Source organism: Rhipicephalus microplus, chromosome 1 (genome assembly GCF_043290135.1).
Source record: "Rhipicephalus microplus isolate Deutch F79 chromosome 1, USDA_Rmic, whole genome shotgun sequence".
NCBI lineage: Eukaryota > Metazoa > Arthropoda > Arachnida > Ixodida > Ixodidae > Rhipicephalus > Rhipicephalus microplus.
Genome location: NC_134700.1, coordinates 11,599,464 through 11,614,839, shown reverse-complemented (window position 1 = coordinate 11,614,839; position 15,376 = coordinate 11,599,464). Strand labels below are relative to the sequence as shown.

Sequence of the window (15,376 nt, the reverse complement as noted above, 5' to 3'; positions counted from 1 at the left end):
GACCTGCAACTGTACACCGCTATTTCGGAGGCTATGCAAAGTGTTGCGTTGTTGCACCGTCCGCCACAGGTGTTGCTAGCGACCGAGAACATTGTAAAATAAAGGAGGGGAAGCGTGTGGCAGCCGTTTTTCTTCTCATGTGCCAGGCATCTTCTAGAGGAGGCGTTGTGTGAGCATAGGTCGCAGCAGCGGCGGCCGCTTGCTTAATCTGTGTTTTCTGGACAAGCTTTGCGTGAAGTGCGATAAGTAAGGATTTGTGGTACGCAAGAGAACTTGAGAAGAACGCCCAGGCCATTCACAAGCGTTTCGCGTCAAGGTGAGCAGACATCATCGCGCGATGGCACAAGAGGAGGGAACGCACTGACAATTTCAGTGGTAGGCCTATATGCGCGAAGATAAGCGATTTAAATCGAACATGGTGCGGTTACCCTGCTGATGTTTAGTTGTTGGAAGGTGGCGTGGACGATCTTACGATTGAGTTCACGCTGGATCTAGCTTATATGTGGTGCAGATGACTGAGGCGCAAAAAAACATTTCGTGAAACAAAAACAGAAGTTTCGCTTCAGAATAGATGTGAGGCACTAGACGAGGTAACCGACGTTAGCGTTGACACGATGAACGATAATCATACTACCATCATCAAAGAGAATGCAATGGAAGTCGGAGGTACAGTCATTGTACAGAACACCGGAAAACTATCTCCTGAGGCGAAAAATTATAATAAGAGACGACAAACCATGAAAGCCTCAAATGCAATCGACAAAATGGAGCTAGTCGAGCTTTTGAAGTTAATCAATAGGCGTAAGGTAGCCGACATCGGAAGGTTTAACATAGAGAGAATTGAGCAGGCTGTAAAAAGTGGCAGAAGCCTAGAAGCTACCAAGGCAAACTTGTGCATAGGCAAAAATCGAATGTATGCATCGAGGAACAAGGAAGGCATTGTCATAACCAATCTGGATAAAATAGTCGAGGGGGTGAAGGAGTTCTACAGAGAGCTGTAGAGATGCCAAAACATCGAGGATGATATTGTGAGAAACAATAATAGTTTAGAGGAATTCGACATCCTACCAGTAACGACTGGGGAAGTAAGGAACGCCCAAAAAGGAATGCGAATAGGCAAAGCTGCTGGTGAGGATGAGGTAACAGACCTGCTGAAAGACTTCAAAGGAATAGTGTTACAAAAACTGCCCACTTTATATACGAAGTGCCTCTTCATGGGAAGGATACCAGAATCTTGAAAGGATGCCAATATTATCTTGATCCATAAGAAAGGAGACGTCAGGGACTTGAATAATTACAGGCGGATCAGCTTTATGTTTGTTCTCTACACGCTATATACAAAAATAATAGCTGGTAGAATTAGCGCAACATTTCAGTTCAATCAACCAATGGACCAAGCAGGATTTCGTACGAGGTATTCCACAATAGACCATATTCATTTTATCAATCAGGTAATAAAGAAATGCGTGGAATACAACCAACCCTTGTACATAGCCTTCATAGATTATGAAAAGGCGCTTGACTCAGTAGAGACATCAGCAGTAATGCAGGCACTACAAAATCAGGGAATCGAAGAACCCTACATAAAAAATACTGAAAGAAATCTAAAGTGGATCCACAGCCACTATAGTTCTCCATAAAGAAAGCAATAGGCAGGGAGACACAATCTCTTCAGTGCTATTCACCGCATATTTACTGGAGGTTTTCAGGACCCTAAATTCGAAAGAGTTAGAAATAAAAATTAGTGGAGAGTATCTTAGTAACCTGTAATTCGCTGATGATGTTCCCGTGATAAGTAACTCGGGGGTTGAATTGCAGCTCATGATTACTGAACTCGTCACGGAAAGCAGAAAAGTAGGTCTGAAAGTTAATATGCGCAAAACTATAGCAGTGTGCAACAGTCTCAGCGGAAGACAGCATTTTGCGATAGGTGGATAGACGCTGGAAGTGGTGAAGAAATATGTCTTCTTACGACAGTTAGTAACCGTGGAGCTGAACCATGAGAGTGAAATAACTAGAAGAATAAAGATGGGGTGGATCACATCCTGCAAGCATTCTAAAATTATGAATGGTAATCTGCCTCCAACCCTCAAGGGGAAGGTATATAACAGCTGCATCTTGCCAGTACTTACCTACGGAGCAGAAACCTGGAGGCTTACGAAGAGGGTTCAGCTTAAATTGAGTACGATGCAGCGAGTGATAAAATTGAAAATGATAAGCGTAACCTTAAGAGACAAGAGGGCAGAGTAGGTCAGGCAACAAACCGGGGTTAAGGATATTATAGTTGAAATCAAGAAGAAGAAATGGACATGGGCCAGGCACGTTGGCAGGAAAACAGCTGGAGATTAAGGGTAAGCGACTGGATTTCCAGGGAAGGCAAATGCACTAAGGGGAGGCAGAAAGTTAGGTGGGTTGATGAGATTAAAAAGTTTGCACATATAACGTAACAACAGAAAGCACAAGACTGGGGTGATTACCGGACAGTGGAAGAGGTTTATGCCCAGCAGTGGGCGTAGTCAGGCTGATGATGAAGATGACATTGGATCTGCCTTGGTGTCAGCGTTGGACGTAACGACTAACGACCTCTAAACGTGCACTGCAGTCTGGCTACACTTGATCATCTGTCGATGCCACGCGTTGGTAGTGCATCATCGAGTTGTGTGGTAATCACGATTGAGCCCGATGATCACATTGCTCCCAAGGGAGCGCGCCATGCCTAATGACGCCAATCGTGATGGAAAAATCCGGCTCCAATATAATCAAAGGTGACTGTTACATGCCAGATACTTCGCACCGGATAACGCAAGAACAAAGAAAAAAGATTCCTTAAAAAGCTAATGCATGGAAATATAGCAGGTGCTGGAATTCAATCAGTTAATTTTTTTTAGTGGCACCGCATTTTGTCGCGATGGCTGCTGTAAAGGTGGTGTCGGCATCGTTACCTGCGAGGAGCGTCGATGGATGCGATTCCATGCCAGTGCTTATAACTAATTTGGAAAAACTTGGGAGTAAGCTGATATTGGATGTGGTTATGTGCACGACAGTTGGCCTACTAATTACAGCAGCTTTGCCGATCATCGTGAATATAACCACTTTCGGTTTCGGCTCGAAAGGGCGCTATTGACGCGTCAAGTTGGGCGAGGGGTCTCATTAACTGATATTGTAATATTTTGGTGAAGAAATGTATAAAAGTGCTCTGGGCAACGCACCTGTGAATCGCGTATCCAGTGTGTTGTTCAAATCTGCCCACACATGGCAAATTGCTTCTCACCCCCAGCCAAGTCAACAAATTGTGTGTAGTTGTGTGAATTAATTCGTGGGTAACTTGCAATAGGTGACCTAAAAGAGTTTACAATGGCGTGTTCTTTCCCTCATGGTGTGGCTGAGCTGTCCACCGAGAGAAGAATTGGGGAAAGCGAATGAGAAAAACGTTGCAAACGTGGCCCAGTAACGCTACCACTTTCCACTCAGCAAGAAATTCATCCACTTTTTCGTTTTCAGCATTTTCAGTGGATGGGGAGGTCAGCAAACATTTCCTCCACAGTTTTCAGGTTCGCATGTGCATAAATCCACACACGCACATACAAAAAATTTATTGACCCCCCCCCCCCCCCCTTTCATAAAAAAAATTTCAGCCTATGCCCCTGATTTCCAGAGTCAGTATGTGAAAAAACTCAATTCCGGTTACGTCAGTGCTCACCTCTTACGTTCTGTTATATTGGCAGACTCATGCAAAATCGATAGATGGGAGCCACCACTAGCCCGGTGGCGCATGCAGATCGGGAATGCACCAACTGTCATGTGCACACCACTGTTGCCATGACTGACGTATTTTTCATTTTTGAGTTCATCCAATGTTTTAAGGACAGTAGAGAGCGAGGCACCACTAAAGAAAAGTCACTTGCTTCGGACGGATCCTGAGGAAGGTTTCGAATGGGTCCCAAAACATAGAGCCAGTGTGATGACGTTTATTGAACCGGAGAAGTCGCAACGAAAAATGGCCGTACGACAAGTCTGGCAAAAGGCGGCCCAAGTTCTCGTGCAATCAGAGCACGGGGTTTTTCCTTCTCTTTGGAAGGCGCATACACGTTAGTGCGTATGCTCCACTACAATACCCCCCGGGTTGAAGAGTAGCCATCCTGGCGACTCAGGGAGTAGGCACAATGAGGGGGTCGTAGTAGGGCTTGAGACGGTCGACGTGTACGGTCTCGCGTCCTCGACGGCGCAAATCTGGCGATTGTGTTAGGGGCTCGACGATGTAATTCACTGGTGAGGTTGCGTCAATGACATGGTATGGACCATGGTACCGGGCCAGAAGTTTAGAAGACAGGCCAGGAACGTGCGGGGGCACCCAAAGCCACACGAGGGAGCCAGTACGAAACGTAGGCGCTATGTGATGAGCGTCATCATGCCGGGTTTTTTGTAGACCTTGAGCCTCACTTGTCATAGACCGAGCCAACTGACGGCAGTCTTCAGCGTATCTGGTGACTTCCGAAAGCGGGGAGCACTCCGATACATCAGGGCGGTACGGGAGTATGGTGTCGAGTGGGTGGGATGGTTCGCGGCCGTACAACAGAAAGAACGGGGAAAAACCGGTAGTCGCTTGCGTCGCGGTGTTGTAAGCGAAGGTAACAAAAGGCAAGACAGCGTCCCAGTTAGTGTGGTCGGAGGAGGTGTACATCCTCAGCATGTCGCCAAGTGTTGAACCGTTCAGTGAGACCATTCGTCTGTGGATGGTATGCGGTAGATTTCCGGTGGATGATGTTGCATTCAGCGAGAATAGCTTGGATGACCTCCGACAGGAACACTCGACCCCTATCACTGAGTAATTCCCGCGGAGCCCCATGGCGGAGAATGAAGCTGCGGAGAATGAAGAGTGCAACTTCGTGGGCGGTCGCTGCTGGTAGAGCTGCAGTCTCAGCGTAGCGTGTCAGATGATCGACGCCGACAATAATCCACCGGTTTCCAGAGCGACTATATGGGAGGGGGCCATAGAGATCGATACCCACGCGGTCGAATGGGCGAGCCGGGCATGGGAGCGGCTGTAACATGCCAGTAAGGTGCCGCGGAGGTGTCTTGTTCTGTTGGCAAGTGGTGCAAGACTGAACGTATTTCTGCACAAAGCGATACATTCCTCGCCAGTAATATCGTTGGCGCAGCCTTTCGTAGGTTTTCAGGACACCTGCGTGAGCACTTTGAGGGTCTGCATGGAAATTCATGCAGATGTCAGAGCGCATATGAGTTGGGACAGCAAGGAGCCACTTCCGACCACCAGGCATGTAGTTGCGGCGGTACAGAATGCTGTCTCGCACGGAAAAGTGGGCTGCTTGTCGGCGTAGCGCTCTCGTGGAAGGGACAGCAGACGGATCGGTAAGGTAGTGGAGTAACAATGCAAGGTATGGATCTTTACGCTGCTCCGAAAGCATGTCAGTGGTGTCTATTGGTGACAAGGTGGTAAAAAGTGGTGACAGAGAAGCCACATCTGGGGTCAAAGGCGATCGAGAAAGTGCATCGGCATCTGCATGCTTGCGACCGGAACGATATACTACACGGATGTCGTATTCTTGCAATCGAAGTGCCCAACGTCCCAGGCGTCCGGACGGGTCTTTCAATGTGGACAGCCAACATAGAGCGTGGTGGTCTGTGACCACGTCGAAAGGGCGGCCGTAAAGGTACGGGCGAAACTTCGTCAAGGCCCAGATTATGGCCAAACACTCCTTCTCTGTCACGGAGTAATTCAATTCAGCCTTCTTGAGAGCGCGACTTGCATAGGCGACTACGTATTCGGCTTGGGTGCCTTTCCGTTGTGCCAAAACTGCACCAAGACCGATGCCACTTGCATCGGTGTGAATTTCTGTGGCAGCAGCGGGGTCGTAGTGACGAAGAATGGGTGGTGAGGTCAGCAGGCGGCGCAGCTGGCGAAATGCGTCGTCACATGCAGGTGACCATGCAGATATACCTTTGCTGTTGGAGAGCAGACTTGTTAGAGGTGCGATGATGGACGCGAAGTTGGGCACAAAGCGACGAAAGTACGAGCAGAGACCGACGAAACTTCTTAGAGCTTTCAGTGATGTGGGCAACGGGAAGTCAGCGACAGCCCGAAGCTTATCGGGATCCGGAAGAACACCGTCTCTTGTGATGACATGTCCCAAGATGGTTAGTTTTCGTGCTGCGAAGTGGCACTTTTTGGAGTTAAGTTGTAGGCCCGCAGAAGTTAGACACGTCAGAATCTCGTGGAGGCGAACAAGATGTGTCGGGAAATCAGACGAAAACACTACGATGTCGTCCAGGTAACACAAGCAAGTTTTCCACTTATGGGCACGCAAGATGGTATCGATCATGCGCTCAAATGTGGCAGGTGCGTTGCAGAGTCCAAATGGCATCACTTTGAACTCATATAGACCATCTGGCGTTACAAAGGCTGTTTTAGGGCGATCACATTCAGCCATTGGCACCTGCCAATACCCAGAACGCAGATCCAAGGATGTAAAGTACTCGGCGCCTTGTAAACAGTCAAGAGCATCGTCTATTCGTGGTAGCGGGTAGACATCTTTCTTCGTAATCTTGTTTAAGCGGCGATAGTCCACGCAAAATCGAACAGTGCCATCTTTTTTCTTGACCAGAACGACAGGTGATGACCAAGCGCTTTGAGAAGGCTGTATCACTCCACGTTTAAGCATGTCGTCTACTTGCTCCGTAATGACGCGGCGCTCTTCGGCGGAAACGCGGTAAGGACGCTGTCGCAGAGGCAAATGTGAGCCGGTGTCAATAGTATGAGTGATAGTCGTGGTGCGGCCCAAAGCAGGTTCTTGAAAGTCGAAAGAAGAGCGAAACTTGTTAAGGAGAGCAACAAGTTGGCGGCGATGCGAGAGGGGAAGGTCTGCGTCAATAGCATTGTCGAAGGCTGACAAACTTGATGGCTCAGACGCATGAGTTATTGCGGCAATGTGACATGGCGTTTCGTCGGGAAGAATAATATCATCGATAACGTCGACAGGTTGCACATATCCCAACGTTTCACCACGAAGTAAGCTGATGGGGTAGTTGCAGTGGTTGGTAACCAGCATTACGGTTAAACCAGATGCAATTGTAAGAACGGCAAATGGGAGAACAATGCCCTTGCGTTCAGTAAAAACAGGAGATGGCGTAAACACCACCGTGGCGTCAGGTTGCACCACACATGAAAGGCTTACAGGGACCGAAGCTTCCGGGGGCAAGGTGATGTCGTCGTCAGCGATGAGTTTGCAGAGCCGAGGAGACCGGTCGGGTGGTGGAAATTCATATGTTGGCACAAGGGACACTTCGGCACGGGAACAATCGATGATAGCTTCATGACCTGATAAGAAATCCCAACCGAGGATAAGGTCATGAGAGCAAGATGGCAGAACAAAAAACTGTACGACGTACAAAACATCTTGGATGACGACGCGCGCCGTACACAGAGCCGAGGGATGAATGCGTTGCGCGCTAGCCGTGGACAGCACCATGCCACAGAGAGATGTGGTCACTTTCTTCAGTTTCCGACAAAATTTGACGTCCATCACAGAAACGGCGGCCCCGGTATCAATTAACGCTAATGTGGCGACTCCCTCAACATCGACATCAACAACATTTTTCGGCGAAAACGGAGGCCTTGGGAATTGCGCACAAGTTGCAGTTCTTGCCTCCGGAACTGCACTGATTAGTTTCCCTCCTCAGGAGGTGGTCGACGACGCATAGGCGATGGCGACCGGCGACGAGGGGATGGGAAACGAGCAGTCGATGGGCGGCGATCCGAGTCTGAGTGCCTCTGTTCATATGCAGATGCGGTGGCCTGCTGCGGCGCGTAGGTAGGAGTTCCGAAGTATGCGTTTGCAGGTGTGGGGCGACGGCGGCAGAAGCGTGCAATGTGGCCAGCGATGCCACAGGCGAAGCAGATAGGACGATTGTCTTGAGTGCGCCACTCATTAGATCGATGGAAAAAGCGAGGTGAGGGCCTGTAAACTGGAGGCGAGGCCGGAGGAGGTGGAGCTGATAAGGCGACTGGATGCGGTGGGGGCCGCGCGACCACAGCTGCGTAGCTGAGAGGTGAAGGTGGTGCAGGTGGTGCGTAGCCGACAGCTGAGAGATTAGGCGCTACTGAAGTGCACGGGTAAGGGGCCTGCACTGTAGGGAGGACATCACAAATTTCCGTGCGTATGGCCTGCTGCAGTGTCGTAGGCAGGCTTGCGGTGGGCGCGTCGCTATGCGGCAGCAGGGAGAGCTGTCGGGCGACTTCCTCCCTGATGAAGTCTTTGATCTGGTTGGACAGACTTTCTTTGCAAACGTTGGCATTTGTGAGTGTGACGGCCGAGATCGAATCCGGCGGTAGGACACTCTGTCGGGACAATCCATCTCTCGCTTTCTGTGTGGTGAACTGTCTTATTATGCATCCTAGAATGTTCTGTTGACAGTTGTCTTGCATTTGTATGTGTGGCAAATGGGAATACACGTGTTTCCACTCTCTTGGTTTAGAACCAAAGGCAAGACCCAAAATAGCTCTGGCAATCATGGAGAGCTACAGCAGAAAAAGCCTGATTGTGGTCACAACCAACATTATATGATTCACTTGTATAATATACATGTTCGCATTTGCTAGTTGAAGCTGGAACTTAGAACCTTGAAAGCTTACCTGCGTGATGCTGTGTGGTGGCCAAGGTGGTGGCAACTACCTCAGATTATGGGCAGTCGCGGTGTATGCGAAGTTTATCACACGCGTTAGCATTCGACTGTTGCAAGGCGCGCACTGCAGTCAGGCTCTGTTGAGCTTCATAATCAAAGTTATCACAGTTCTCCATCAAGGCTACTCAAAACAGTAATAGGAGACCTACATTATCACGCTTTCTCATGCAACTGGCTGTGGAGAATGGGAGTATTTCACTTGCCCAACACATTCACAACAGCTCGTATCCAGCATTCTCGCTGTTCTGCTTCGTGATAGCTACGGAAATCGGTAAAACTGAAGTCTTTCCTTGCAAAGTGCAGAGCTGTTGTGTCTGCTCACGTTTTCACTGTTCTTCAGGCCAGTGAGCCAGCAAAGAACGTCATGGCGATTCAATGATGCGTCCGACTAGCGGAGAGAAATTTGTAGCTCTTTCCCTGAGTGTTCAATGCGCAAGCACACCTCACATTTAGCGCAAACGTCATTTTGCCCGCGTTAGTTGCTCCTAGTTGCGCAGCAAACTGTGCAAGGGTGACGGGCTTTGCACTAACCAAAACTGCGCTGTTTGTTTAATTCGTACAATTTTCACCATATGTTTACCTTAAAATGTATTTGTTTGACTACCAGTTACAGGAATGTTCGACGGTAGTGCCGTCACAGGGGCCAGACACTTGATGTGAGTTTTCTTTGTCAGCTATGATTCTACTCTGTGGGGTAACCGTACAAAGCCTCAGATTGCCTTGTTTGGCGACAGCACGAACATTCAGTCTGTGTTTCTGGAGCAGTGTTCGGGCTTGCTGGTCCCTGACCATGGTTTCAACACGCTTGAACAAAAGAAGGGCAATGTTCAGGCTGCCAAACAAGTGAACATTTCCCGTCAGTGAGTCACAGATACAGTGTTTGTCTGCAAAATATTGAGCCCAACTGCCAAAAGAAATAAATACTATTTAGAGTCTTGCAGAGTGCATTACTTAAAGCCGCAACTGTTCTCCAGATAAAGTATTTGCCTGCTGTTTTTGTAGCAGTACGCCACATTTGGGGCAAGTGTTTGACACCAGCAACAATTATGGCAACCACGGCCCTCACGACTGTACTCCACATTACAGTTTCCTTTCCCACTTGAGCCTTCAAATGTTTTGAGTAGAGTGGCACCTTTGGTAAATGACGCAATGTGCTCAGGTGCTTGTAATGTCAGTCTCTAAGGTATCGACAGGTTTTGTCCAAGGCATCAATAATAACCTTCAGTGCATGAGCTCGTGCCATTCTTTGCTAATTCCTCTGCTTTTCTCTGACAGGTGACGGAGGGAAGGGTTTCTATTGTGTGATCCAATACGTACACTGGTTCAGGCATGGCATCTGTTCCCAGTACTATTTTTTCGGCCAAGTTTGACAGGTTGCTCGGAAATAACTTTTTGGTCTAGGTAGTAAAAAAACATCGTTTGATGCTTTTTTTCACTTGGGAAGCTCCTGAGGACAACAAAATTCAGTACCCTGATGTGCAAACAGTGTTTCATCAAGTGTAGGTTCATGCTGGCATTACAAAGTCAAGTTTGGACAAGCCCTCCTGAACGGTAACGCCCCCCCCCCCCCCTACGGAATGTATTGAAAACATAGCACAAGGCTGTATTCAATCTGCCCTTGCAAAGTAGCACATGTGTATTTGATGTTAAAGGTACTTAGATTTAGCTGGTTGTTAATGAACTCTGGGAGGTACTACATAATCACAGTTTTGGCAAGTAAAACCATGGCAATTATAATTAATGTCAAGCATGCATTCTCTAAAACATAGTGGCCAAGCACAAACCATGAAGCTCAAACAGTCTCATCATTCTATGTCAACATAACTGTGTACTCTGAGTGAAATTCGCTCTTCTTAGCAAGGACATTGGTGTTTTACTTGGCCCAGCTCGGCTGGCAGCAATAGGATGAGACGTGTACAGAAACAGACAGGCGTATGCACCAAGGTAACCAACATACGTGCACTTCAGGTGACATCATGCGCCGAACTACACTCTAGCCGCGGACCCAGCCGACGTAGAACATGCCTAACATGGCCGCCTTCGCTTCGAACTGGGCCGAGTACCATTAGCTGTGTGCGTCTCCCTTCGTCAGAGTGAATTCGAATTATGTGTGGTGGTCTGTCATGGCCGAAATATTATTGTGAGCTTACGATACACAATTTGTGCCGCGTGTGTTTGTTCTGAGCCATGAGCCGACAAAGAGAGATTGCAGCGAACATCGGTGATGCTGTGCTGCGCTTCGTCTGGAAACGGGATTCTGCGGCGACATATCGATGCAAACAAACATCGTACATGTTTGTTTCATGGTGTCTTATTTGCGCCTAAGTGAACTTGCACAGAACATAGTTATTCAATCATATGAGTTGCAAAGCTTTCCATAGGCTCCATGTATCGAAACCAAACACTTCATTGGCCCCCTTGTGTGGAGTGAGCAGATTGTCGCGCCACCTGTTGATCTGCACGCCCACTATTAAACGCATTATTTGTGGTTTGTGTTGTCACTCCTAGGTGGCATGAAGGTCAGCTAACTCCCGAAAAATTGGGTGAACAGCATGTCCAGATTTGGTAATGCGGTTTTGCAACTCGTATAATTGAATAACTCTGGCATGAAATGCCGTGCGTCAACATGCGCGAGCTCACAAAATTACAGGTTCGCAACTGAAAAAAAAAAAAAGCCTAACACAAAAAGAAAGAAAGCTTGTGCAAACACACAAAAAGTGCATACAAAATCTTATGCTATGAAACCAGCGACTGCTTTACAATTATAGCCGATGCCGTCGATCTTGCTCTGTAGCAGACGATGCACAGCGTTGTAGAAGGCATGGAGTTATTTTTCTCTCGCGTTCCGGCACATGCTGTAGCATTTCCATCATTACAGTTTTACCAAAGCACTCCTCACAATACACAAATTTTATTTGTACCTACAAATACGCATTTTGGAAGCAGTCACAATTTTTTAAACGGGACTATTTCTTTAGTCGCGAAGCAAATTGGCTGCTGCGCTTCGGTCATCTGGGCGGGGCCTCTTCTGCCTTCTTAAGTTATACCCGACTATAGGCATTTGCAGCACCTGGTAGACTTCTGTGCTCTCCCCACTTTTATTGAATATCCCTATGCACAAGCTCTCCAGTTGCCTCGCTGCCACCCCAAATGTGGGTCACGCCATTTATGGGAACAACATGATGATCTGGCCACTGGGCGGCTCGCTAGTTGTGCTCAAACACTCCCTACAAAGCGTGTTGGAGGCTACGGAAGACTTTCTTTCAAACACGAGCCTTGAACTCGCTCACTTGTGGTAAACCAGAGCTACTGCTATACCTACACTCTAGACAAAGGGCTGGAAATCTTACTCCTATGGAAACTCTGGCGATAGAAATTTGAGCTAGAAATGGATAGTCTATACCAAGGAGGGGCTCTCCTCATTGATGGCAGAGGCTGTAACTCCAAGATCCTCAACAAGCCCACTGGGCAGGCCAGTAGTGTACTTTGACCTTTAGCCGGCATTTCAAGTCAAAGAGGACAGTCTGATCAGAGCTTACCAGACATTCTTTCTAAGTCATGTTATGACTTAGGCAGAACTCAATTCCCTGATCAAAACAGGCCTCAGGCGTGTGCTTGGCCTTCTGCAGTCTACCAGCATCGAGAAGCTGCTGGAGATAGGACTTCACAACACTGTCAACAAGCTAATAGAAGCTCACCTAGCGGCCCAAATACGAGACTTTCATCAACAAAGCCAGAGATCAAAGCGGGTATTCAGCCTAGACATGGACAGGCGACAAAAGTTCACTTTTCTCAGTAAATCAAAATTTGCATCATGAAGCAAAGCTGCTAGCTGGCCTAGTTGGAAAGAATTCATGGAAGTACTTTGTGCGATACAAATGGGGACGAAGACTAGTGTAATTTAACAACTGATTTATTTTTGAAAAAAAAAAACATTTGCTTAAAATGCAACATGATCTGTGCGATTCCATACCAGAGAGCGCACCTCTCACACACATAACAATCACTGTAGGGACTCATGGTTGACACCTTCCCGTGAAACATCCACCCAAGGCTCAATAAGGGTTCAAGAGCCGTGAGAGACGAGGCTATATTTAAAAAAAAAAGATCAGCACAAACTAGAGGCCCTTTTTCTCGATGTTGCCAGATATCACAGTGAGGATAATTTCGCTGTTTTTGCCGTGTTACTATTTCATAGCCCATCAACTTGTTACGGCTCACAGCAACTACCCTATACCACATGTTTCCACTGCACTTGTAGGAGAAGGGGAAAGTGCCAGTGCCGCAGTGCACGAGTTCAGAGCCAAAGGAATCGCTAAAGTCCTAGGTCAATCACGTTCAACTTTCTTTTTTTTTTCTTTTGCTCTTGCAGTAAAAGCAATATTTAACTCATTTTGTAAACGTTTATATGCTGCATGGAATTTTTATGTAAGAAATGTAAAAACCTGTTTGAGCAATTGCTCTTGCTTATGTTTACCTGAAAGAACACTGCAGGTTTAGCTGCGTTGTCTTGATCATGCCAACGTTTTATAAGTAAGCCATTACGTGCCAGAGGTTTGTGTTCTGCTTGTCTGTGCAATATTGTAGGTAATATTGTAGGTAAGGTCACCACAAGCTGATGCAAGATACTTTTCTTTTTCTTTTCTCTCTTCATTCAGCGGTGTCAACAATCAACCCCTGCATAACTAAGCATGACATGGCACCTTTGACAAAAATGGATCCTTCTGTTGAAATGCAGGCCCTCCAGTTATTTAATCTCTGTTTTTGTCGCCTCTATTACACATGGTGCTTCCTTGATCCTTTGTCATCCTTGTCTAAGATTGACACTGTTAAGGCTCTGGTAGCCTTATTTTCTGGATTGCCAACATTTCCTTTGAATCGAAAACTGATAAAGAACCTATAGGTTTCACTGTGAAATGAAGTAACAGATAACAACAATCTGGTTACACTTTTTCTTGACATGTTGCATGTAAAGCTGCAAAAGAGTGCCAGCTTCTTCTCATGGTCAAGTAGAATGTGAGAGTGTACGACAATTCACTGTTCTTTCTCCTCCTGCAGGATGAACCGTAGTGGTTATCCAGCGCATGTGGCTACTCCCCCTCCTGCCATGCCAATGCCAGCCACCTCAGGGCCCCCAGGTGAGCTTTTGCTGCTCATTTTAAGACAATCGAGTTTCACACTTCATTGTCGGCATTCATTCTTCTGTTTTGTCCTTGCGCTTATGGCTGCTGCAGATCTAAACCTCTGGCTTTGAAGAATTCGGGTATTTTTTCAAACAAGCTTTGTTGAAGGTGGCCACTCATTATGTGAAGAAAGGCAACACGGAAGGTTCACCAGCGGAGAAAGACTGCCCCTTGACCCCATTGAGGAAACATGCACACTTTCTAGCTCTGTCAAAATACCCATATTCAAGCATATGCGCATGGGATTTGCAGCACTGGCTTATTATTCTAATAAACGGCGGAAATGTTGCGAATCAATTTTTCACCCATGCTTTCATATCTTGTGAACCAGAGCCAGTTGAATGAGCACGGCTAAATACACTACCTTCATTGATGAGAAGTAACAGAAAATAATTCTAAAGAAAGTATTTGCAATGCCCATACACTGTTGCGTCGCCACGCGAAATTCGGGAGCATCCTCTCAAGGATGGTCAATACGCAGACGCTTTCTTGTTCAGCGGTGCTTGCTCCAGTGCTAACGCATTAGCAAAAAATGAGCACTACCACTTTCCACTTTTCTTGCATAAGTGAACCTTCCATGAAACGATCAATCGCATTCGTTCTCATCACGCATCAAGTTCTTTTTTCATGAAAATAACTTGCGCTTTCAATGATAGCCCGCAGAGTACACATACCAGCTTCGCGGGGTTTCTTGTAGACACGTAGGTTAGTTAAACGTTATCGTCTGGACTATTTAGTCGAAACTAGCCTTCTTTTACATGTATATTGCATTTGTCAGTGCTTTTATAGAACATGAATCCCACAACATTACACATGGAAAGTCACACGGGCTTGCGATGTGCTCAAGTTGACCAGCGCTATGCTGCTTGTTTTTGTATGTTTGTTGATAGATGTCAGCACACTGCAAGTGATTTGCTTGTTGATGGGATGGCAAAATGTTCTCCGCACCCAGATAAATGTGGGGACGGGCTGTTGGTGTTGTCAAGTCGTTTGGCGGAGCGAATTTATAAGGTTGCTTTCAGCAGTGATGCTGAAAAAAAAAAAACCTCTTTACGACAAGGATTTTTCGCTGAATGTAGAAGACTGTGAACGCACGGAAAAGAACATCAGCGGTGAATTATCAGCTGCTAACTCATAAAAAGCGAGTTGCATTTCACGTTTTCTTGTGCATTAATGTTTTTTCATGCTCATAAGCCACTTTGATTGTATTTATTGCATCATATCCTTCAGCAAAGTCAAAATAAAACCATAGATTTTCTTGTGAATTGGCCTGTTACGTTGGGCTAGTGGCTAAAGCACTCAGCTGCCGACTCACAGGTCGCAGGGTCGAATTCCGGCCACCGCCGCTGCATTTTCAGTGGAGGCGAAAGTGCTTGAGGCCCGTGCGCTTAAAATAACGTGCACGTAAAAGAACCACAGGTGGCCGAAATGTCTGGAACCCGCCACTATGGCGTCTCTCATAATCATATGGAGGTTTTGGGACAGTAAACCCC

At 47.0% G+C, this 15,376-nt stretch overlaps 1 protein-coding gene across 3 annotated transcripts in view; it reads left to right on the top strand.

Annotated features, from left to right (window-relative positions):
* Positions 1 to 6: 6 nt before the first annotated feature.
* Positions 7 to 15,376, top strand: part of Bap60 (Brahma-associated protein 60) — a 215,740-nt gene continuing 200,370 nt past the window's right edge. The window contains exons 1-2 of one of the 3 annotated variants that reach the window (XM_037429363.2): positions 7 to 375; positions 13,759 to 13,838. In XM_037429363.2, coding sequence (XP_037285260.1) covers positions 13,760 to 13,838 — 79 coding nt within the window. In that variant the 5' untranslated portion in view covers positions 7 to 375; position 13,759. The remainder of the gene's footprint in view (positions 376 to 13,758; positions 13,839 to 15,376) is intronic. The other 2 variants (XM_037429362.2, XM_037429364.2) reach the window with 2 other exon arrangements.